Raw genomic sequence first — 26,865 nt, forward strand, 5'->3', positions numbered from 1 at the left:
TGCAATGCCTTGGTCAAGGGATGAAAACATGAGATATTTCCCGAAAACTTAAGCGTGATCATCGTACTGTTAAGAGATATGTGGCTGAATCTGAGCACAGACGTGTTCATGCTGATAAAGGCATAATGAGGAAGGTTTCTGCAAGGCAAGTTCATCGGATTAAGAGAGCGGCTGCTAAAAAGCCATTACAAAGCAGCAAACAGATATTTGAAGCTGCTGGTGCCTCTGGACTCCCTCGAACCTCATGGTGTAGGTGTAGGATCCCTCAAAGGCTTGCTTTGGTTCATAAACCTACTATTCAGCCACCCCTAAACAGTGTTGCAGAAACGGTTGCAGTGGGCCCAGACATACATGAAGACTAATTTTCAAACTTGTTTACTGATGAGTGTCGAGCAACCCTGGATGGTCCAGATGGATGGAGTAGTGGATGGTTGGTGGATGGCCACCATGTCCCAACAAGGCTGCGACGTCAGCAAGGAGGTGGAGGAGTCATGTTTTGGGCCGAAATCATGGGGAAACAGTTGGTAGGGCCCTTTAAGGTTCTTGAAGGTGTGAAAATGACCTCTGCAAAGAATGTAGAGTTTCTGACTGTCATCTTTCTTCCATGGTATAAAAAGCAGAAATGTGCCTTCAGGAGCAAAATCATCTTCATGCATGACAATGCACCATCTCATGCTACAAAGAATACCTCTTAGTGATTGGCTGCTGTGGGCATAAAAGGAGATAAACTCATGGTGTGGCCACCATCTTCCCCTGACCTCAACCCTATAGAGAACCTTTGGAGTATCATCAAGCAAAAGATCTATGAGGGTGGGAGGCAGTTCACATCAAAACGGCAGCCTCTGGGAGGCTATTCTGACTTCATGCAAAGAAATACAAGCAGAAACTCTCCAAAAACTCACAAGCTCAATGGATGCAAGAATTGTGAAGGTGATATCAAAGAAGGGGTCCTATGTTAACATGTAACTTGGCCTGTTAGGATGTTTTGGAGTTAAATAGCTTTTTTGTTCAGTGAATGTGACCTCCTAATGATGCAAATTCCACAAATGAGCATTTTCAGTTCTTTAAAACATATCAAATGTTTAGAAATTCTACTGTGCCTAATAATTTGGAACAGTGCATTTTGAGGTTTTATTCATTTTGGAGATTATACTGTTATCATTGGGAGGTTTCTTCAATAAAATTCGATGTATACTCTAACGGGTGATGACTTTTATTACACTGGCTGTCATTTGCACCGACCATTTAGGAAAATCTGAGAAAAATGTCATTTGCATAATAATTTGGAACATTGTGTATTTATCCGTGCAGTTCTGAATGTAATTTATCCTATTGCGCTGTTATATCTGTTCTGTATTTCTTATGCTCTCTGGAGTGGTGTGACACACTTTGTCAGTTTTTCTATATAAAAATAGTTATTTCTTCAATAGAGATTACCCTAACTCTCATATATTTACGTGAAATCTCATCTGCTTCCGTTTTCTTTCTTTGGGTATTATATCTACATGGAAGTGAGTATATTATTGAACCGTTTTTTTCTTGGGTACCTGTTTTCTGTATGATGGCTATGACATCAAAGCTTATAAAGAAAAACAAAATATTCAGCAAAAAGAAGTATGAGAAGTTCTGCTGAAGCCTGTACTCACCGTCATCAAGGCTGTCCGGGATTACCTACAAAAACCTTATCAAGTGAAACAGCCAGTGTTTTTAGAAAACGGCAAAGAAAGTTTTAGTGCCTGTATATGAAACCATATATTTTACTAATATTGCAATTATTGTGTTTTGTTCATTCAGTTATTATTCAATTAATTACTATAGGTTATGGTTCATGTAGTCCAGTTAATGGGCCCAAATCATCAAAGCTTTTATGCTAGAATTCTGCAAAAAAGGCTGCTTAAAGTTTGTAATTTTTGGCGTTCTCACGCCGTTTTCACTCAGCTCTGACAAAGCTATCTCCCCATCAAGACCGACATCAACAACACCTTTTTTTGATAAATCGGGCCCTTAGAATTTGATATTTTCAATGATCAGAACGTGACGATTTTCTGTGCTGCTGAATCATACTTCTATTCTGTCAGGTAAGTATTAGTAATCTAATCATAGCCGAGAATAGTGATCACTAGAGTTGTTCTAAATCGATTCCTACTACCTGGTCCATCAGCCACGTCCGTAATCTGTGACCCCTGGAGGAAGGCTTTAGCACTGCCTCTTACTTAACAGCATCTGCTGCTCTTTTTTTGATTGCCGGCATAGCAGCACGTCATGAGTACATCAAGCCTCAATAATAACATCATGAAAGGTCAGCTTATTAAAAGAGGAACCACGGATACTGTCAGGTAAGAGGCCGTTCTGAGGCCTCCCATCCAGTGACCATAGATTACTGATATGGCCGATGAGCCAGGTCTGGCTAATTGATTTACACCACCTCCACTGCTCGCATATGTACCGGTAATTATTGTGTTACTAGGATTGATGAACCATACTATTACCACTATGGAATGTCATCCTTGTTTTAGTCAAGAGTAAGTTCAACACTAATAGAGATGGTCCAACTTTTGTAAGCAATCACTATATAATACATAATTACATTTACGGCAATCCCTTAATATGTATGTTTTGGCTGTGTGACTAATGGTTGAGAATGTTGGGCAACAGGTATAGGGAATTTCATTTATCCATGCCAGCTCTTTCTTCTTCACTGTTGGCCAAATAACCTTCCAGCTAGGTTACATTCCTCTTGACAGCTCTTCCTCGGCCGTGACTGTGGACACAGATGACTTCATTGTCCCTGTGGACTGACTACAGGCTCATCTGTAAGGTATATAGGTATTGTACTTTTTCTTGGGCTGTAGAAGTTTGGGAAACACTGTCCCAAATTTAGAAATTAAACCACCACCATAATTTATTTTAACTTTAAGTTTAACTCTAGGACGACTTTTGGGCTCCTTCGGCACCTTGACCTTGCTGCCACCTTCATTCTATGCAGACATTACTTTCTACTGTAAGAACCTGTTGCTTTCCTTCTCGCTATTACTTTTGTTATCTTTATATTCTCGTTGCTGAATAATTGTTCAGCTCATACAACTACATCACAATAGGTAAAAATCACACTCATATAAATGAGAAAAATAATTGATGATCGAGGCAACAATGGCAAATGTAGATGTAAGAAGTAGACACCACCGTTGTGTAGTCCGCCATAGTGTGGATTTACTAGTTATAGTCGGAACGTAACCAGCAGTGTTGCCTGTTATTTGTTCCAGTCTCAATCAGTGAATGCAAGTACTCAGGGTTATTAGATGCCAGGCGGCATGTGGCATGTGTAATATATCCGTCTCTGGTGGCCTCACACGTTCGTTGCCTCCTCGATAATAAACACCTCTCCTGTGAGCTCCCCACAGCTGCCTCTCTGACCTCACTCACTTGACTTATATATTGCATTGACCCCACACATTTGACATATTTTGTATTGATGCCTAAACGGTAAGGCTGGTCACATGAGCGGGCGCGCTTTTCTGCTGTTTAACCCCTGGGCTCCCACTGTAAGTAATCTGGATGGTTGCTGTATGAGAAGCTATGGGAGATACGTCTAGCATAGTAAGTCTGCAGCTAGCTTGCACTTTTATGTAGACCAGGGGTCTCAAACTGGAGCAGGTAAATGGGCCACTCAAAACTTTTTAAGTTGACGGACTTAATTTCTTGATGATGTTTTCAGCGATAACATTTTTTTTTCTATACAACTTATTGATCACTTTTTATTCATTTTTTTTGTGTCTCAGTATAATGAGGTTGCTATATTTTTTGCATGTTTTTTTTGTCAATCGTTTTCATCGTATGTGTTATGGTATAGTTTTATAGCTTGGGTCGTTCCTGATTCCAAACGTGTACTTTTTTTTGTTTATTTTCATGTATGCATATCTTTACTTTAGTTTTTAAGTTTTTTTTTTTAAATTGTACAATTTTTTTTTCTACTTAGTTCCCTATATGGAACTTTAACTTTTTCTTGCTTTATCGTTGATCTAATATTTTTCAGTACTTCTGTACTGTAGGATTATTAGATCTGTCAGTTTTCACTGGCATTTTGCCTGGTGGACCATGCTTATTGCACAGCCTTACAGGCCACTGTAGCTTTCTGACCTGTAGGCCAGTTTCGTGGTACCAGAAGGCTTAATGAGGAAATTTCCAACCTCAAATAACCATCTAAATACTGCTGTCAACATTGACAAGTGGTATTTAAGACATTAAACGGCTGTGCTAATACTGATAGTGGTCATTGTAGCAAGGTGTCAGCTAAGATCTACATCTGACACTCGCTGATGATGGTGCCAGCTCTACTTGTGATTCAGCGCCACTATTGCGCTGTACATGTATGGCGGTTTACAGATGCCTTCACTCTGACTTAGTGTCATTAAGGTGCCCCAGTGCTTTCCTCCTTTAGCCTGCTGTCCCAGTGATGCCTCGTGAGCTCTAGTGCCCCACGGGCTGCAAATGACAGCTCTAAGGACTAAATGCGGCCCCCAGGCCGTGTGTTTGAGACCCCTAATATAAAATAAAGAGGTACAGTTAGGTCCATATATATTTGGACAGAGACAACATTTTTCTGATTTTGATTATAGATATTACCACAATGAATTTTAGACAAAACAATTCAGATGCAGTTGAAGTTCAGACTTTCATCTTTCATTTGAGGGTATCCACATTAAAATTGGATGAAGGGTTTAGGAGTTTCAGCTCCTTAACATGTGCCACCCTGTTTTTAAAGGGACCAAAAGTAATTGGACAGATTAAATAATTTTAAATAAAATGCCCATTTTTAGTACTTGGTTGAAAACCCTTTGTTGGCAATGACTGCCTGAAGTCTTGAACTCATGGACATCACCAGACGCTGTGTTACCTCCTTTTTGATGCTCTGCCAGGCCTTCACTGCGGTGGTTTTCAGTTGCTGTTTGTTTGTGGGCCTTTCTGTCTGAAGTTTAGTCTTTTAACAAGTGAAATGCATGCTCAATTGGGTTGAGATCAGGTAACTGTCTTGGCCATTCAAGAATATTCCACTTCTTTGCTTTAATAAACTCCTGGGTTGCTTTGGCTTTATGTTTTGGGTCATTGTCCATCTGTAGTATGAAACGACGACCAATCAGTTTGGCTGCATTTGGCTGGATCTGAGCACACAGTATGGCTCTGAATACCTCAGAATTCATTCGGCTGCTTCTGTCCTGTGTCACATCATCAATAAACACTAGTGACCCAGTACCACTGGCAGCCATGCATGCCCAAGCCATCACACTGCCTCCGCCGTGTTTTACAGATGAGGTGGTATGCTTTGGATCATGAGCTGTACCACGCCTTCGCCATACTTTTCTCTTTCCATCATTCTGGTAGAAGTTGATCTTGGTTTCATCTGTCCAAAGAATGTTCTTCCAGAACTGTGCTGGCTTTTTTAGATGTTTTTTAGCAAAGTCCAGTATAGCCTTTTTATTCTTGATGCTTATGAGTGGCTTGCACCGTGCAGTGAACCCTCTGTATTTACTTTCATGCAGTCTTCTCTTTATGGTAGATTTGGATATTGATACGCCGACCTCCTGGAGAGTGTTGTTCACTTGGTTGGCTGTTGTGAAGGGGTTTCTCTTCACCATGGAGATTATTCTGCGATCATCCACCACTGTTGTCTTCCGTGGGCGCCCAGGTCTTTTTGCATTGATGAGTTCACCAGTGCTTTCTTTCTTTCTCAGGATGTACCAAACTGTAGATTTTGCCACTCCTAATATTGTAGCAATTTCTCGGATGGGTTTTTTCTGTTTTCGCAGCTTAAGGATGGCTTGTTTCACCTGCATGGAGAGCTCCTTTAAACTAATGTTTACTTCAGAGCAAAACCTTCCAAATGCAAGCACCACACCTCAAATCAACTCCAGGCCTTTTATCTACTTAAAGGGCCACTGTCACCACCCCCCAGGCGTTATAAACTAAAAGAGCCACCTTGTGCAGCAGTAATGCTGCAGTCTAACAAGGTGGCTCTTTTAGTTTTTGATTAAGTTATTACCGCAATAAAACGTTTTAAAAATTGGCCAAACGTACCAGCGATTGTACCGGGAGGCGGTCCGAAGCGTCCTCTATGAATCTTCAAACTGCCGTCACTCTTCTCTTCAGGGCCGATGGTACCCGCCCCCTTCGCGTTGTTGCTTCAAATCCGGCGCCTGCGCTGTGCGTGCCTGCCTGGGGCCTGCGCAGTCTTCTTTGGCCGTCATCACTCACACGCAGGGTGCCTGACTGCGTCTGTGCGGGCAGTGCGGCCGCCCTGTTACTGAATCCCCGCCCCGCACTGTGTTATTCATTATGCACACTGCGGGGCTGGCATTCCTGGGCATGCGCACTGCACTGCGCTGTTCAGGCCCTCCCCCAGCTTGGACGTTCTCCCTTGTCTGACGTTGCCCCTGCTCCCCCGCCTTCCGGCATTATTTTCGGCTGCCAGATTCCAAAATCTGGTGAGGATTAGTGTATATTGCGGCAAGCTGCTGTGTGCTTTGTCTCTCTCTATGTGTTTGTATGTTTTAATGCAAATGCATATTTACACCAGCAGCAATGTAAATTAGGTACTTGTGTGGGTGGCCATAAATTACAAAGCACTGATGATCAATACTGTTTTTTTGGGGAGCATTATAGGTTTACATTGCGTTCGGGCAATACGTTTTGCGAATATAGCTAGCGTATTGCACCAGCGCAATGTCTTTAGCGGGATTGCTTTTGCCGATCCCGCTATCGCAGATCCACAATCTGCGCTAGCGAGGAACGGAGCTGGGACGCTGAAAGCAGCATCTGAGGTCCGACTGAAAATAACGGCACATCGCAAGGGCGTGCCTAAAAAATGGCATGCGCTAGCGATGCGATCCAGATCCTAAACACATTGCCGTCAATGGGTGCGCTAACGGACCCGTTGCATGGCGTAACTTGCGACAATCACGCCATGCAGCGTACTCCTTTAGCGTTAACCCATTAACGCTTAGTGAACCTATTCGTAACGCATTGAACATCAGTAAAGGAGGAGGGGTCTGCATTATACCACATCAAAGAACAATAAACGTTGAGGGGTGACCATTATTACACCGTACTGCAGATCAATGCACGGTCAGGGGTCTGCATTATTATACCGCACTGATCATCAATAAACGGTGAGGGGGATCATTATTCCGCACTATAGATCTATAAACGGTCATGGTGGAGCATTGAGTGGAGCACTTAAATACGTGGCACTGAAATACGTGGCACTGAAATACGTGACACGTGGCACTGAAATACGTGGCACGTGGCACTGAAATACGTGGCACGTGGCATTGAAATACGTGGCACTGAAATACGTGGCACTGAAATACGTGGCACGTGGCACTGAAATACGTGGCACTGAAATACGTGGCACTGAAATACGTGACACGTGGCACTGAAATACGTGGCACTGAAATACGTGGCACTGAAATACGTGGCACGTGGCACTGAAATACGTGGCACGTGGCACAGAAATACGTGGCACGTGGCACTGAAATACGTGGCACTGAAATACGTGACACGTGGCACTGAAATACGTGGCACTGAAATACGTGGCACAGAAATACGTGGCACGTGGCACTGAAATACGTGGCACGTGGCACTGAAATACGTGGCACTGAAATACGTGGCACGTGGCACTGAAATACGTGGCACGTGGCACAGAAATACGTGGCACGTGGCACTGAAATACGTGGCACTGAAATACGTGACACGTGGCACTGAAATACGTGGCACGTGGCACTGAAATACGTGGCACGTGGCACTGAAATACGTGGCACGTGGCACAGAAATACGTGGCACAGAAATACGTGGCACGTGGCACTGAAATACGTGGCACTGAAATACGTGACACGTGGCACTGAAATACGTGGCACGTGGCACTGAAATACGTGGCACTGAAATACGTGGCACGTGGCACTGAAATACGTGGCACGTGGCACTGAAATACGTGGCACGTGGCACTGAAATACGTGGCACTGAAATACGTGACACGTGGCACTGAAATACGTGGCACGTGGCACTGAAATACGTGGCACAGAAATACGTGGCACGTGGCACTGAAATACGTGGCACGTGGCACTGAAATACGTGGCACTGAAATACGTGGCACTGAAATACGTGGCACGTGGCACTGAAATACGTGGCACGTGGCACTGAAATACGTGGCACTGAAATACGTGGCACGTGGCACTGAAATACGTGGCACGTGGCACTGAAATACGTGGCACGTGGCACTGAAATACGTGGCACGTGGCACTGAAATACGTGACACGTGGCACTGAAATACGTGGCACTGAAATACGTGACACGTGGCACTGAAATACGTGGCACTGAAATACGTGGCACGTGGCACTGAAATACGTGGCACTGAAATACGTGGCACGTGGCACTCAGTGCCACGTATTTCAGTGCCACGTGTCACGTATTTCAGTGCCACGTATTTCAGTGCCACGTGCCACGTATTTCAGTGCCACGTGCCACGTATTTCAGTGCCACGTATTTCAGTGCCACGTATTTCAGTGCCACGTGCCACGTATTTCAGTGCCACGTATTTCAGTGCCACGTATTTCAATGCCACGTGCCACGTATTTCAGTGCCACGTGCCACGTATTTCAGTGCCACGTGTCACGTATTTCAGTGCCACGTATTTCAGTGCCACGTATTTAAGTGCTCCACTCAATGCTCCACCATGACCGTTTATAGATCTATAGTGCGGAATAATGATCCCCCTCACCGTTTATTGATGATCAGTGCGGTATAATAATGCAGACCCCTGACCGTGCATTGATCTGCAGTACGGTGTAATAATGGTCACCCCTCAACGTTTATTGTTCTTTGATGTGGTATAATGCAGACCCCTCCTCCTTTACTGATGTTCAATGCGTTACGAATAGGTTCACTAAGCGTTAATGGGTTAACGCTAAAGGAGTACGCTGCATGGCGTGATTGTCGCAAGTTACGCCATGCAACGGGTCCGTTAGCGCACCCATTGGCGGCAATGTGTTTAGGATCTGGATCGCATCGCTAGCGCATGCCATTTTTTAGGCACGCCCTTGCGATGTGCCGTTATTTTCAGTCGGACCTCAGATGCTGCTTTCAGCGTCCCAGCTCCGTTCCTCGCTAGCGCAGATTGTGGATCTGCGATAGCGGGATCGGCAAAAGCAATCCCGCTAAAGACATTGCGCTGGTGCAATACGCTAGCTATATTCGCAAAACGTATTGCCCGAACGCAATGTAAACCTATAATGCTCCCCAAAAAAACAGTATTGATCATCAGTGCTTTGTAATTTATGGCCACCCACACAAGTACCTAATTTTCATTGCTGCTGGTGTAAATATGCATTTGCATTAAAACATACAAACACATAGAGAGAGACAAAGCACACAGCAGCTTGCCGCCATATACACTAATCCTCACCAGATTTTGGAATCTGGCAGCCGAAAATAATGCCGGAAGGCGGGGGAGCAGGGGCAACGTCAGACAAGGGAGAACGTCCGAGCTGGGGGAGGGCCTGAACAGCGCAGTGCAGTGCGCATGCCCAGGAATGCCAGCCCCGCAGTGTGCATAATGAATAACACAGTGCGGGGCGGGGATTCAGTAACAGGGCGGCCGCACTGCCCGCACAGACGCAGTCAGGCACCCTGCGTGTGAGTGATGACGGCCAAAGAAGACTGCGCAGGCCCCAGGCAGGCACGCACAGCGCAGGCGCCGGATTTGAAGCAACAACGCGAAGGGGGCGGGTACCATCGGCCCTGAAGAGAAGAGTGACGGCAGTTTGAAGATTCATAGAGGACGCTTCGGACCGCCTCCCGGTACAATCGCTGGTACGTTTGGCCAATTTTTAAAACGTTTTATTGCGGTAATAACTTAATCAAAAACTAAAAGAGCCACCTTGTTAGACTGCAGCATTACTGCTGCACAAGGTGGCTCTTTTAGTTTATAACGCCTGGGGGGGGGGTGACAGTGGCCCTTTAATTGAGAATGACATAACAAAGGGATTGCCCACACCTGTCCATGAAATAGCCTTGGAGTCAATTGTCCAATTACTTTTGGTCCCTTTAAAAAACAGGGTGGCACATGTTAAGGAGCTGAAACTCCTAAACCCTTCATCCAATTTTAATGTGGATACCCTCAAATGGAAGCTGAAAGTCTGAACTTCAACTGCATCTGAATTGTTTTGTTTAAAATTCATTGTGGTAATGTCTATAACCAAAATTAGAAAAATGTTGTCTCTGTCCAAATATATATGGACCTAACTGTATATACTAAGCTAGGTATTGATTTTCTTATATGTGACCATTTACTTGATGGTCCCACAACTAATCCAAGCTGAATAGTCAAAATTGGCATCTATCACCAAAATACATTCTGTGACTTGAAGTTATCATTCTAGAACGTTGACAGACATACACTGCTCCATCACTGGGTCTGTCTCCTGTAACTTGTAGTTTTCCTGAGGATATGTCATCAATGGCAGATCGATAGGAGATTCCTGACATCTCCACTATAATCTAATTATTGGGGCCCCACTGCGCCAGTGAGAGCTCCGACCTCTTGTTTGGTTTCTAGGCATAGCTCTTTACATTTTGTTGAGGCTGTGCCTGGTATTTCTGCTCTCTGCAGTTCTTTCCTATTTGGATTAAAGTACCACTCCAGCGTTGTTGTTTTTTCAGCACTGGGGTGGCGCTTTACATTTAAGCCCCTGTCCCCATTCTTATACTTGCCTTCCGGCGGCTTCACGTTTTACTGACGCCGCTCCAGTCCTGTGGCACCATCTTGTGCCCGTCATTTGTAACTGGCTGCAAGTCAGAAGCTATGTCACAATAGCTCAATGCAACTCTACGAGAGCCAGAATGAGGCTCTCAAAGATATATTGAAAAATGACCTCCGGCGCTCCATGAAACAGTGGCATATCTGGTAGGTCACTTTTCGCCGGAGATCGATAGGAGTTATGCTGGAAAAGGATGAAGGTGGCAGCAGGTGAGTATGAGACAGGGGGCAGGGGAATCGCATTTAAGGTGCCACTCCAGCGGTGCAAAAACACCCAAAAAGCTGGAGTGGTGCTTTAATGCGTCTGAGCTACAATCCCAGGCAAAACCACTACAAAATGTACACAACTGTGCTTTGTAATGAAGGGAAAATGTGGCACTTGCCAGAGTTCTGGATTTCCTATAATCACCTGATCGATGGGGGATGCCAGTAGTCAGACTCCAACCCATCGTAAAATCTGTTGAAAAGCATGGCTGACAAAACCACAAAAAGAGGACTTGACAATCCTCCAAAAATCTATAAAAACTACCAAGAAAAAGGCAGAGATGCTTACCTGCCCAGGCCTCAAAACAAATGCACTAACAGGGCGCAGTGGACCCAATTAAAGATGGCGGCTACACAGGTGCAGTAATACCGATGAGACAACCAGCCTACAATCAGGGGGTGGCCGTTTGGTACACCAGTGCACAAAAAGATACAGTCTGTATGCGGCAATGTTCACACCAGAGGCGTAGCTAGGGTTTTGGTTCAGGAGGGGCAAAGCTTCTGAGTGGGCCCCTAACCAGGTAACCTTGATTACAACTTGGTGACGTGCCCTAATAGTGGAGGAGAACCTCAGCAGATGACTGCGCTATTACTGAAGATAATCTCTATATAAAGACCAACATGGATATTACCGCCATATGGTCAGTGGTAGATACCAGTCCTACGGAACATATAAGAGATCACAGCACAGTTACAGATAATGTCTTACCGCTGACGTCCTTTCTGATGGAGTCGTTCACTTTTCCTGTCTTTTCCATCTGGCCCAGACCGACATGACAACTTCTTCCAGCTACAACTCGTCTGCAGAGAATACAACAAAGACACATTTAACTTCTCATATTCCAACCCCATCACATCTATTCCCAACCTGCACAAACTCCTCATCCTACTGATACCCCAATGCTGAGCCGCTGCTGCGTATGTGACCCTATTACTGCCCCTGATACCCCAATACTGAGCCGCTGCTGCCATATGTGTCCCTATTACTGCACCTGATACCCCAATACTGACCCACTGCTGTCCTATGTGACCCTGTTACTGCACCTGATACCCCAATACTGAGCCGCTGCTGCTGTATGTGTCCCTATTACTGCCCCTGATACCCCAATACTGACCCACTGCTGCCCTATGTGACCCTATTACTGCCCGATACCCCAATACTGAGCCGCTGCTGCCCTATGTGACCCTATTACTGCACCTGATACCCCAATACTGAGCCGCTGCTGCCCTATGTGACCCTATTACTGCACCTGATACCCCAATACTGAGCTGCTGCTGCTGTATCTGTCCCTATTACTGCGCCTGATACCCCAATACTGAGCCGCAGCTGCCGTATGTGTCACTATTACTGCCCCTGATACCCCAATACTGAGCTGCTGATGCCGTATGTGTCCTTATTACTGCACCTGCTGTGTGGTTCTCTGCACCTGTTGTGTGGTTCTCTGTGCCCTCTAAATTCTAAAGCAACTCTCTACAATATAGTAATGCCAGGTGCAAGTGCCCATATTTTGCCTTGCCCCTAGAAATTAATAATGCCCTGTGTGCCCCTTTGATAGCCACAGTAACTTGAGTTCCCCTATAACAATAAGTGCCCACTTTACATGTAATAAAGTCCCGAGTCTCCCCCTGTACAGCTCCACTATACACAGCATGATGCTCTCTTATACACATTATAATGCGCCCACACAGTATACTGACTCCTTAGTAGCCCCCAGACTGTTTGATGGCTCCAACAATGTATAATGACCCCCACACTGTATGATGGCCCCCTAGATAGCCTCCATATACAGTAGCATAATGCACCAAATAGTCCACAATGTAGTATAATGCACTCCCCATAGGCAGACTCTATAGCATACGGCAGCCCCCATAGGCAGACACTGTAATAAGGCAGCACCCCCATGTAGGCAGACCCTGTAATAAGGCAGCACCCCCATAGGCAGACTCTGTAGTATAAGGCAGCACCCCCATAGGCAGACCCTGTAATAAGGCAGCACCCTCATAGTCAGACCCTGTAATAAGGCAGCACCCCCATAGTCAGACCCTGTAATAAGGCATCCCCCCCATAGTCACCCTGTAATAAGGCAGCACCCCCATAGTCAGACCCTGTAATAAGGCAGCACCCCCATAGTCAGACCCTGTAAAAAGGCAGCACCCCCATAGTCAGACCCTGTAATGAGGCAGCACCCCCATAGGCAGACCCTGTAATAAGGCAGCACCCCTATATTCAGACCCTGTAATAAAGCAGCCCTCCCCATAGGTAGACCCTGTAATGAGGCAGCATCCCCATAGGCAGCCCCTGTAATAAGGCAGCCACCCCATAGGCAGCCCCTGTAATAAGGCAGCCACCCCATAGGCAGACCCTGTAATAAGGCAGCACCCCCATAGTCAGGCCTTGTAAAAAGGCAGCACCCCCATAGTCAGACCCTGTAATGAGGGAGCACCCCCATAGGCAGACCCTGTAATAAGGCAGCACCCCTATATTCAGACCCTGTAATTTAGCAGCCCCCCCATAGGTAGACCCTGTAATGAGGCAGCACCCCCATAGGCAGCCCCTGTAATAAGGCAGCACCCCCATTGTCAGACCCTGTAATAAGGCAGCACCCCCATAGTCAGACCCTGTAATGAGGCAGCACCCCCATAGGCAGCCCCTGTAATAAGGCAGCACCCCCATAGTCAGACCCTGTAATAAGGCAGCACCCCTATATTCAGACCCTGTAATAAGGCAGACCCTGTAATAAGGCAGCAGCACCCATAAAAAAAAATACTCACCTCTCTTCTTCCTGGTTCCTGCGCTGCTTCCGTTGATCTCCTGACAGCGGGCGCTGGGCAGTGACATCATCGTGTCAGTGTCGGCGACATCAGACGCCGACACTGACGGGGTTGATGGGAGAAGGAGCGCAGCACTCCTTCAACCCATCAATGCGATCAGCTGTATCCGCTAAATACTCGGTACAGCTGATCTTCCGATGACGGCGGGGGGCCCACTGCTGGCACCGGGTCCCCCACCTGCACAGGGGCCCCATAGCGGCCGGGCGGCTAGCAGGGAGATCGATTCTCCCTGCTCTGCCGCAGAATGTAACTATCGGCGCGCTGCGTACCGATACAGTTAGTAGCGTAGTTCCGGGTGGGCCCCCTCAGAGCATCGGGCCTGGGTTGCCCGCACCCTCTGCCCCCCCGGTATCTACGCTACTGGTTCACACACACAGGAGATACAGAGCATCTGGCTCACAGCCTATTAATGACACCCATACTCTTACATCAGGTGGGCTGCCCAGAGTTACGGTAACTAAAATGCATCCTGTGTGAACAGAGGCCACAGTTTTACAGAGCCTCTGGGCCCAACTGCACCCCTTTTTATGGGTAAGTGACGAGTACTTTTCAGAACTCCTGTACAAATCAATGACGAGAACCAGATATACACTGCAGTAGCTCCTGGCATGGCACTATTCGCAGGTTAGATGCGGGTGCCAATGTTCCAGATGGGACAGCCTACCTAATAGAATTCTGCCTACATTTCTCTCTTAACCCAAAGCTATAAACTGTAGAAATATCCACTGACCGCAAAGTGTCTTTACATTACAATGGAGTTTGTATGTTCTCCCCATGTTTGTGTGGGTTTCCTCCGGGTTCTCCAGTTTCCTCCCACACTCCATAGACATACTGATGGTGATTTAGATTGTGAGCCCCGATGAGGACAGTAACGAGAGTGTAAGCGCTGTAGAATATGTTCGGTCTATAGAAGCTAGTATACTAATACTTAGGTTAACAATGGTATTAGTTTCAGCACATTTTAATAACAAGTCCTTCCCACTTCATGTCCACAGCAATAAAAATGTCTTATTTATGAATCCTCAGGAAGATATTTTGATTTTCATTACTCCAGGAATAAAATGTGAATGTCAGTACAAGGGGTCAAGTTTTATGGTTGACGGCTCAACTCAAATCTGTTTACATAAGCTGTTTACAGTGGCACATTCTGCATTAATTGGCCGGCCACAAATTAATTCTCCTGTGCATCTGGCTCCTGATCCTCTTGTTTAATGTAATGAAGTCATGAGAGGTGCCTAAAATGTAATGCCAGCGCTGTACAGATTCCAGAAGTCAGGGCACTGTGCTATCGTCTGTTGGTATAAATTTCAAAGTATTCTGACCGCGTGGCACCATGATTTGTGTGGCGGTATAGATGTCGATGTGACATTTTATGGAGATGGAACTATAGAAATGATCTCTTCTATATATAACTATGGAAATGACCCCAAATATCAATGGACTAGATGAAAAATGTCTCTAGTTTTCCCTCATAATTAATGCACACTTATTCCAATGTTCTAAGGCGATTTCCATTCTCTATGAGCAGTATAATATCTGTAAGCTGATATAATCATGTAGGTGGCTAGTACTAAACAAATCAAAGACAGCCTGTGTCTGATGGAGCAATCCCTCAATGAGTACTGGATATAATAGCACGTAAAGTGGACGGCGTTTTCGTCCTTCTTGTGTTAGCACCATCCTGACTACTGGATGTTGTCTAGCTGGAAATGAAGAATTGAGCTTCTGCCTAATAATGTTCTTTTGGTTTCTAACCATAAGTGGAAGGAACTACCCCTTATTTGTCTGACCGCAGCCTGATAAGTCATTCCTTGCATGGCCACTTTACTCAGACGTCTTCCATGTTTGAGTGGCAACTGGAGATGTCCTTTAGAATGGAAGTCGGCTGAATACTCTGGATCCACGATGTTTCAAAATTCTGCAGACTTTGATGGTTTTTACTTAATTTACCACTAATAATTAGGACTTTGCTGTCCCTGTCTCCTGTCTTTTTCTCGCCTTCCTCTTTTTTCTTTACTTTGTTTCGTGCAGCATCTATGGGCTTCAGAATGACTCCTGCTCCTTCTTGATCGACTTTTATAATTTTTGAAGTATACACTTAATCTGCAGAGAGGAACACCTTGAAACTAAGAGGGTGGAACATTTTGTATGACCCATATGAATAAACCTTCTTACAGCTGCTCCTTTTGCTTCTGCCTGCTGTATTTCGGTTTTTAGGAATCAGGAGGGGATATTATATTAACTTGTGAAAATGCAATGGATTTTCAGGATGAGAATGACTTTGCATGTTACAGTATCAACAGTGTGTTTGAGATGTAAGAACACCCCCTGAGGAAGCTACTGTTAGTGGCGATACACATGGGCACTCTATCTCTTCACTCCCGCTTCTTTCCTTAATCCAATCCGCCTTGTAGCACTTGCGCTCACTATGCTATTATACTTTGGACAAGGTTAGAAGGTAATTATGTGTATGAGATTGTAATACAATAACTACTGTTTGGGTATTTAGCACATATAGTGTGGTATACTTGTATACAATGTGAGTAGTGACCTGGGTTTTAGGGTCCATTATCATGGGAGGCGTCTTAGTGTGTTGAGCATTTTCATAATTCTTAAATGTTTTTATTCTGTCTGTATATATGTGTTTTGGGTTATAATAAAGAATTGGAGCAATACACCAAAAAGGAGTTGAAATCCAAAAATTGCAGAAAAGTGGCCAACTAAGTCTAGCCCCCCTCATCAGTGGTCAGCGTGTGAGTGGTCATTCATCGGTGTTTTACACCTCTGCCTTTTGTCACTGGGGCCTGTCTGCATCTTACAGTTCAGTGTATTAACATTCTGATCAGGAATTCGTAAATTTGACCTTTTTTTTCTCTGATGTGTTTTGCCTTGATGTCCTTTTCAGTAAATTAATTAAAATTTTAGTGTGAGGAATAGCAAGACCATGAGAACCCTTGATGCGGTTGTGAGCTTGTGTATTTTTGCCAAAATATTTACTAAAACGTCATTTATTTTAACATCTTTGTAGGATTAGGTAAGCCTTGTTGTGTTTAGTGGGGGACATAGGGTTTTTGTGGGGTGCACTTGCATAGCCACCTGACTTAATAATAGTAATTTTATATATTATAGCACCATGGATTATAGAGGATATTTATGTTAGGTTATTAGGGAAATGGAGGGCACAGGTAGGGTGGTATAGGCATGCCCAGTAGGCTGTTAGCCATGATGATACACTATATATCACCCCGTGACTGGTGCCGTATACAGGACTTATCTGGGTGCACTTATAACCCTAAGCAACCATACCCCTTATGTTTGATAAGTGTGTGAGTGGGTGCTCTTCAGTGTGTGTAACATGTCATGGCAAGTATGGCTAAGAATTGGGTAGCTTTTATAGCTTTTTTGGTGTGCCACCTTGTTGTCGTTCAATAGCTAATTTTCTTTGTTGTTGTTGTTTTTTCTTTCTTTTTTTTTTACAAGCAACGTAACATCCATTTTGTGCAGATCTCATGCACATCTATAGAAAAAATATGCAGATTAATTTGTCAAAGTGGATGTCAGTTTATGCTGTGGATGGTAGTGCGTGTTTCGCCATTAGCTTTTCAGGGGGTGAAATGTGCAGCTTACCAACATATTGCAGTGATAAATAACACTGCACCATCTCTTCTATGAGAAGTCCATCGCTGCAATGCCCGTGTGAATGTACTCTTAGATTTCTTTTTTTGTCTTTATTTGTTTTTGTTTTTTTACCAAGTTTAATTTAGTAAAGGCTATAAATATAGGATATGTTTTATTATTTATTTTTATTGAACTGGGCTTCTGTTCAACACTGTGTGGTGTAAGGAATCTTGAGTTTCACATTATCCTCATCTCAATCCAGTATACTTGAGCTCCTTGGCATACAATTACTTTGTCCCTTTTTCTTACCAAGCTATTACCTGGCGAGGCACCTGACTAAGCAGAGAGGCAGATATACCACTGAGAAACTTTATAACACTTCTTTTAACTCTTGGCTCATTTAGTCCAATGTCTATAATGCACCTTTTTTTCTCCTTTTTCTATTATTTTTAATGAAAAGGTAGTCATTAAAGGGAACCTGTCACCCACAAAATCAAGGTTGAGCTAATCCCACCGGCATCAGGAGCTTATCTACAGCATTCTGTAATGCTGTAGATAAGCCCCCGATGCATCCTAAAAGATGAGAAAAAGAGGTTAGATTATACTCACCCAGGGGCGGTGGTGGTCCCGTACCGGTCCGATGGGTGTCGCGGTCCGGCGTCTCCCATCTTCATCAGATGACGTCCTCTTCTGGTCTTCATGCTGCGGTGCAGGCGTACTTTGTCTGCCCTGTTGAGGGCAGAGCAAAGTACTGCAGTGTGCAGGCGCCGGGAAAGGTCAGAGAGGCCCAGCACCTGCGCACTGCAGTACTTTGATCTGCCCACAACAGAGCAGACAAAGTACGCCTGCGCCGGAGCCGCAGCGTGAAGACCAGAAGAGGATGTCATCGTAAGAAGATGGGAGGCCCCGGACCGGACCGCGACGCCCATCGGACCGGACCGCACCGGGGCCGCCCCTGGGTGAGCATAATCTAACCTCTTTTTCTCATCTTTCAGGTAACATCGGGGGCTTATCTACAGCATTACAGAATGCTGTAGATAAGCCCCTGATGCCGGTGGGCTTAGCTCACCCTCGATTTTGGGGGTGACGGGTTCCCTTTAAATGTAAACGTTTAGTCTTATTGATGTCACAAAACTCAAATTAGTTCACCAGAGGTCACAGTATTACCAGCTCTCAGTCTCAGTTTTCACTGCCCCTTTCGTCCGTACACCAGACTTTCCTCTGTAAGAATGGACTTCATCCTTTGATTATACGTTTTATTAATAGCGTGAATATTTTATATAGTTTGATTACATGGACAATTAAGGTGTAATGTCCCTTAAACAATGAGGTTATTTAATATGTCGTTTTACTTCATTTATTTTGGAGACCTCACTAATCTTTCTTTTTGATGTGCATTGGGTATATATGACACTCCAACCTGGGCATTTTGGATATTCCTATTGCTGTCTTTTGATGAGTTTTTTGAATGTAAAGTTTTGACTAATCCAATCATCCCTCTTGTGAAAGATGAGAAGGCTGAGAAAGCTGTGAAACGCCCTAGAAAGCAGACCGTCAATTAGAATAAAGAAGCAGGATCCTGACTATGACCAGTGTATACTGTCCCAGGTTTTATATCAAGCGAGACACGAGACATTATAGCTTGAAATATGTGGTTACAAGCCATTATTATTTATAAGAATAATCTCCTATAGCAGATCTTGTTAAGGCTATGGGTGAGACAAAAGGGCACAAAGCGCAGTATGCCAGTCTATCTAGTTACTGGTTAGAGTTGGACATTTCCTTTTCAATAATTTTTTTTATTTTACTGTTAAAAGGTGTTCATTACAATATATGTACTGATTGCCTATGTACAATCTCTGCTGGTATTGATTTTCAATTTTTTTTTTGCTTTATCACACACACATACTTCTGTTAAATGATAAAAATGAATCAATACAAAATATGCAAAATTATTTTTAAGAATGAAAAACTGTTGAAGTCAGTTAAGCTTGGTGCAAACGTCTGTTGTTTTTAGCTCAAAAAGCATTATCCACCTTAATCATCTCTGAATTAAATGCCCTGCTGTAGCTTATTGTATTCTGTCTTTTTTTTTTTTTTTTTCATTTTTATTGAAATTTTACCGGACTAATAAAAAATAAAAAAAAATCATGTTAATGTTCAGTGTTCTGAACGCTCAATAATATGTACAATACAGTGTTTAATAAGAAGAGAAAAAGAAAAGATGAAAGTCGATCAATCAATTGCTCATATAGATCTAAACGAGATAGGGGCTGTGTGTTTTCAGGCTCTTGCTATGAGAGATTTAGCGGCTATGGAAATGCTTAGGAACAGCCTGGCTGACTTCTTTCTCAATCCCCTGGGGGTGGGAGAGAGGGGGGGCACATTTAGTAAGTAATTTGTGGGGTCCAGGCAAGGGCTGTGGAGTTGGTAAGCCAAATCACCAACTCCTCAATTTCCCTGACTCCCGACTTCGACTTTCCGACTCCACAGCACTATTCGCTACTAAGCATGTACATAAAGTGCAGCACAGATTCATCTCATCTATGACCCCACAGCACTGACTCACTACTGAGCATGTACATAAAGTGCAGCACAGATTTATCTCATCTACGACTCCACAGCACTGGTCGCTACTAAGCATGTACATAAAGTGCAGCACAGATTCATCTCATCTATGACTCCACAGCACTGACTCACTACTGAGCAGGTACATAAAGTGCAGCACAGATTCATCTCATCTGTGACTCCACAGCACTGACTCACTACTGAGCATGTACATAAAGTGCAGCACAGATTCATCTCATCTGTGACTCCACAGCACTGACTCACTACTGAGCATGTACATAAAGTGCAGCACAGATTCATCTTATCTATGGCTCCACAGCACTGCCTCACTACTGAGCATGTACATAAAGTGCAGCACAGATTCATCTCATCTATGGCTCCACAGCACTGCCTCACTACTGAGCAGGTACATAAAGTGCAGCACAGATTCATCTCATCTGTGACTCCACAGCACTGACTCACTACTGAGCATGTACATAAAGTGCAGCACAGATTCATCTCATCTGTGATTCCACAGCACTGACTCACTACTGAGCATGTACATAAAGTGCAGCACAGATTTATCTCATCTACGACTCCACAGCACTGGTCGCTACTAAGCATGTACATGAAGTGCAGCACAGATTCATCTCAACTAAAATCCGAGATACTTAGATTGGGAACAGAACAGACACTTATTGGACATTTCATAACTTTCCCAACTTATTATGGAAGCATTTACAGCACATCCTGCACACTGTACTACTGTACCCCATTTATTCTATATTTCAGGAGTCTGAGGCAGTCCATTTTATACAGACTTTGTCTCCACCAAAATGGACACCAACTCAGACAGCCAGGCGAATGTGAGTTGAGAAGATGCCCTCCACCTGTTCCCCCACCATACCCTTAATAGTGGTCATAAAACTACAATCTCATAAGATATGAATGAGGGAGCCAGTATACACCAAGCACCTCCAGCAGGTGGACAGCACTGATGGGGTTAGAGGATTCTATCTTTTGTAGATCAAAATTTTGAAATATTTGTAAAATAGTCTTATGAATGTCATGCATGGAGAAAAATCTTAAGTTATAGATGGGGCTGAGAAATCATATATTTTAATGTATGGCTCCTTTGGGCTAGGATGTAACTATGCAGCTCACATACTAGAGGACTTGACACAACCACGTTTGTCACTTATTTATATGAAAGGGGTGCTTTGTGTTACTACATTATTACTACTTTTGCAAAAGAAACATCTCCATGTCTGCTTTTGGATCTAACGTGGCCACAAATGAGTTTACTGGTGTCACGACGGGGCCACCCCTTTTAAAACACTGCAGCATAACAGCCTTTGAAGATCCGTGAAGCTATGTTGCATGCTCATGGATTAGACTTGGCTCAAAACGGTTTCTAACATTAAAATATATTTGATATAGAAATGGATTAACTCTGTTTTTCCTAATTGGATAAATTTTTCTTCCAGGAGCATCTCTCTCTGAAAAAATATATTGTGGATATTTTGGTTGAGACACCGGTTCCTGTAGAACCTGTAAAGGATGTCGAAGAGAAGCAAAAGAATAGAAAGAAAGTTAAAAAGCTGAAGACTCGAATTAACTCAAAGTATGTTTCCTAATTCTGATCTCCCTGTCTACATGTTGTGCAATTCCCATCACTGTTCGTCCGATTGTAAATTCTTCTCTAAAACCAGCATAGCATAACTTTCCTTTAGCTAAACCAGTTGGATTTTTCATATATATTTATGATTTTTAAACATGTGTCTGCCTATGAAGATTAGTGATAGTATATATATGTAATTTTATATATATATACACAGTACAGACCAAAAGTTTGGACACACCTTCTAATTTAATGATTTTTCTGTATTTTCATGACTGTGAAAATTGTAAATTCACACCGAAGGCATCAAAACTATGAATTAACACATGTGGAATTATATACTTAACAAAAAAGTGTGAAACAACTGAAAATATGTCTTATATTCTAGGTTATTCAAAGTAGCCACCTTTTGCTTTGATGACTGCTTTGCACACTCTTGGCATTCTCTTGATGAGCTTCAAGAGGTAGTCACCGGGAATGGTTTTCACTTCACAGGTGTACCCTTGTCAGGTTTAATAAGTGGGATTTCTTGCCTTATAAATGGGGTTGGGACCATCAGTTGTGTTGTGCAGAAGTCTGGTGGATACACAGCTGATAGTCCTACTGAATAGACTGTTAGAATTTGTATTATGGCAAGAAAAAAGCAGCTAAGTTAAGAAAAATGAGTGGCCATTATTACTTAATGAAATGAAGGTCAGTCAGTCCGAAAAATTGGGAAAACTTTGAAAGTGTCCCCAAGTGCAGTTGCAAAAACCATCAAGCGCTACAAAGAAACTGGCTCACATGAGGACCGCCCCAGGAAAGGAAGACCAAGAGTCACCTCTGCTTCTGAGGATAAGTTTATCCGAGTCACCAGCCTCCGAAATCGCAGGTTAACAGCAGCTCAGATTAGAGACCAGGTCAATGCCACACAGAGTTCTAGCAGCAGACACATCTCTACAACAACTGTTAAAAGGGGATTTTGTGCAGCAGGCCTTCATGGTAAAATAGCTGCTAGGAAACCACTGCTAAGAACAGGCAACAATCAGAAGAGACTTGTTTGGGCTAAAGAACACAAGGAATGGACATTAGACCAGTGGAAAACTGTGCTTTGGTCTGATGAGTCCAAATTTGAGATCTTTGGTTCCAACCACCATGTCTTTGTGCGACACAGAAAAGGTGAACGGATGAACTCTACATGCCTGGTTCCCACCGTGAAGCATGGAGGAGGAGGTGTGATGGTGTGGAAGTGCTTTGCTGTTGGCGATTTATTTAAAATTGAAGGCACACTGAACCAGCATGGCAACCACAGCATCTTGCAGCGGCATGCTATTCAATCCGGTTTGCGTTTAGTTGGACCATCATTTATTTATTTTTTTTAATTAGTTTATTTTCAAATACAAAATAAAATATAGCATACATATTTGTCCTTGTCATTAGTCTGCATGGTTACATTTACAAAGGTTGGTAAGGACAGCACATACATATGCCAATCATTTCACAGAAGGAAAACATACTGTATGTGTATAATTATGAAACAATCAAAACATAAAATTATAAACATAAAATTCTTAAACTACAACCAAACTAAGCCTCTGAAACTATTAAGCCGCCATTTAACGATAGCGGAATATTATTTTCCCCCTCCATTGCGCAGTACTTGCAGAACAAAAGTCAGATAAACCACGTCTTTGTCTATTAATCATGTCACAGGGTGAGATGAGAGGTGTTCCATCTATCCCAGATTTTGTTGAACTTACCCGGGCAACCCCTGTTTTGATAAAGAGTGCGCTCATAAGGAACACCTGCATTCACCAACTCGACCCAGGACCTAATGAAGGGGGGTGAGTTCCCCATCCATCGCAGGGCTAACAACTTCCGTGCCAAAAACAGGGTTTCATGTAGAAAAATCCCCACATAATGGTCCCAAGCCTCCTCGTCCCACACTCCAAACAGGCAGACAAAAGGCTCAAGAGGTATCGGAATTGACAGTATAGAAGCTAATAGTGACGTTACCTCCCTCCAATAGTGAAAAACAATGGGGCACTGTCATACCATATGTATAAAGTCAGCGTCTGGTGAGTGGCAACGCAAACATTCCGACGTCGAGAATCGACCCATCCGAAAGAGTCTCAGTGGAGTCAGATATGACTGGTGGATTATATATAGCTGGGTCATCTTATTATTGACCGACGGGGAGACTTTGAGGGGGGAGTCTAAAATATCCTCCCATTCCTCACTCTGCACATTAGTGATAAGCCCCTCCCATTTGCCTCTCACCGAGTCTATAACAGAATTCGCTCCCGTTGATAGCAGATATGTGTATAGGGACGAGATAAGGCCCTGAGGTCCCTGTGACTTAAGAATACTATCAGGGGTAAAGATGAAATGTTACGGTTTGTTCCCACACTCCACCATCATTTATTTTTCAACAGCACAATGACCCCAAACACACATCCAGGCTGTGTAAGGGCTATTTGACTAAGAAGGAGAGTGATGGGGTGCTATGCCAGATCACCTGGCCAGACCTGAACCCAATCGAGATATTTTGGGGTGAGCTGGACCACAGAGTGAAGGCAAAAGGGCCGACAAGTGCTAAGCATCTGTGGGAACTCCTTCAAGATTGTTGGAAGACCATTCCCGGTGTCTACCTCTTGAAGCTCATCAAGAGAATGCCAAGAGTGTGCAAAGCAGTCATCAAAGCAAAAGGTGGCTACTTTGAAGAACCTAGAATATAAGACATATTTTCAGTTGTTTCACACTTTTTTGTTAAGTATATAATTCCACATGTGTTAGTTCTGATGCCTTCAGTGTGAATTTACAATTTTCATAGTCATGAAAATACAGAAAAATCTTTAAATGAGAAGGTGTGCCCAAACTTTTGGTCTGTACTGTGTGTGTGCATATGTGTATGTATATATATATATATATATATATATATATATATATATATATATATATATATATATATATATATATATATATATATATATATATATATAATATGTGTGTGTGTACAACCCACACACAAATACTCAGTGTGGAAAATAAGTATTTGATACACTGCTGATTGTACAAGTTTTTACAAAGAATGGGGATTTATTTAATTTTTATCTTAGGTACACTTCCATTGTGAGAGACAGAATCTAAATAAAAAAAAAAAACAGAAAATCACATTGTATAATTTTTAATTAAATTGCATTTTATAGCATGAAATAAGTATTTGATCACATACAAACCAGCAATAATTCTGACTCACAGACCTGTTAGTTTTTCTTTAAGAAGCCCTCTTACTCTGCACTCATTACCTGTATTAATTGCAGCTGTTTGAACTCGTTACGTGTGTAAAAGACACCTGTCTGCACACTCAATCAATCACACTACAACATCTCCACCATAGCCAAGACCAAAGAGCTGTCTAAAGACACCAGGGTCAAAATTGTAGACTTGCACAAGGCTAGGATGGGCTATAGGACAATAAGCAAGCAGCTTGGTGAGAAGGCAACAACTGTTGGCACAATTATTAGAAAATGGAAGAAACACAAGATGACTGTCAATCTTCATTGGTCTGGGACTACATGAAAATCTCGCCTTGTGGCGTAAGGATGATTCTGAGAAAGGTCAGGAATCCGCACAGAGCTACACAAGAGGACCTGGACAATGACCTGAAGAGAGTCTCAAATATTACCGTTAGTAACACACTATGCTTTCATTGTTTAAAATCCTACAGGGCACGCAATGTCCCCCTGCTGATGCCAGAACATGTCCGGGCCCATTTGTAGTTCACCAATGACAATCTGGGTGAACCAGAGGAGGCATGGGAGAAGGTTATGTGGTCATATGAGACCAAAGTAGAACTTTTTGGTATCAACTGCACTTGCTGTGTTTGGCGGAAGAAGGATCTGTACAACCCCAAGAACACTATCCCAACCATGAAGCATGGTGGGGGAAACAGCATACTTTGGGGGTGCAGGATGACTCCAACGTATTGAAGGGAGGGTGGATGGGGTCATGTATCGTGAGATTTTGGCCACCAACCTCCTTCTCTCAGTAAGAGCTTTGAAGATGGGAATTCCAGCATGACAATGACCTGAAACACACAGCCAGGGCAACTAAGGAGTGGCTCCGTAATAAATATTTCAAATGTTCAAGCGTGACCTAGCCAGCCTCCAGACCTAAACCCAATAGAAAATCTTTGGAGAACGCTGAAACTCAATGTTGTCCGTCTACAGCCCTGAAACCTGAAAGATCTGTATGGAGTAGTGGGACAAAATCCTTGCTGCAGTGTGTGCAAACTTGGTAAAGAACTAAAGGAAACATATGACTTCTGGAGCTGCAGACAAAGGTTTTTGTGCCAAATATTACGTTCTGTTTTTCTATTGTATCAAATACTTATTTCATGCAATAAAATTCAAATTAATTATGTAAAAAATCATACAATGTGATTGTCTAGATTTTTATTTATTTTTTTAAGATTCTGTGTCTCACAGTTGAAGTGTACAATAAAAAATACAGACCTCTCCATTCTTTGTAGATGGGAAAACTTTTAAAATCGGCAGTGTATCAAATACTTATTTTCCCCACTGTTGTATGTGTATATACAGTTGTGCTCAAAAGTTTACATACCCCGGCACAATTTTTGCTTTTTTGGCCTTTTTTCAGAGAATATGAATGATAACACCAAAACGTTTTCTCCTCTCATGGTTAGTGGTTGGTTGAAGCCATTCATTGTCAAACTACTGTTTACATGGACCTCTCCAACAATTAAGGTGTAATGTCCATTAAGCCATCTCAGTCTCCTGACCTCAATATCATTGAGCCACTCTGGGGAGATCTCAAGCGCGCAGTTCATGCTAGACAGCCCAGGAATTTACAGGAACTGGAGGCTTTTTGCCAAGAAGAGTGGGCAGCTTTTCCATCTGAGAAAATAAAGAACCTCATCCACCACTGCCACAAAGACTTCAAGCTGTCATTGATGTTAGAAGGAGCAATACATGATATTAAGAAATGGGGTACGTGAACCTTTGATCAGGGTCATTTGGATGCTGTGGGTTGCCATTATGATTTAAAAAGAGAAAACACAGTAGTTTGACAATAAATGGTTTCCCCCAAGCACTAACCATGAGTGGAGAAAACGTCTTGGTGTTATCATTCATATTCTCTGAAAAAATTCCAAGAAAGCAAAAATTTTGCCAGG

At 43.3% G+C, this 26,865-nt stretch overlaps 1 protein-coding gene across 4 annotated transcripts in view; it reads left to right on the forward strand.

The window, feature by feature from the left end:
- Positions 1-26,865, forward strand: part of SCAPER (S-phase cyclin A associated protein in the ER) — a 369,596-nt gene that overhangs the window by 164,562 nt on the left and 178,169 nt on the right. For all 4 annotated transcript variants that reach the window (XM_077264248.1, XM_077264247.1, XM_077264249.1 and 1 more), the window contains one exon: positions 21,556-21,692. In XM_077264248.1, the coding sequence (XP_077120363.1) occupies positions 21,556-21,692 (137 nt within the window). The remainder of the gene's footprint in view (positions 1-21,555; positions 21,693-26,865) is intronic.

Source organism: Ranitomeya variabilis, chromosome 5, assembly GCF_051348905.1.
Source record: "Ranitomeya variabilis isolate aRanVar5 chromosome 5, aRanVar5.hap1, whole genome shotgun sequence".
In the NCBI taxonomy this organism is placed as follows: Eukaryota; Metazoa; Chordata; class Amphibia; order Anura; family Dendrobatidae; genus Ranitomeya; species Ranitomeya variabilis.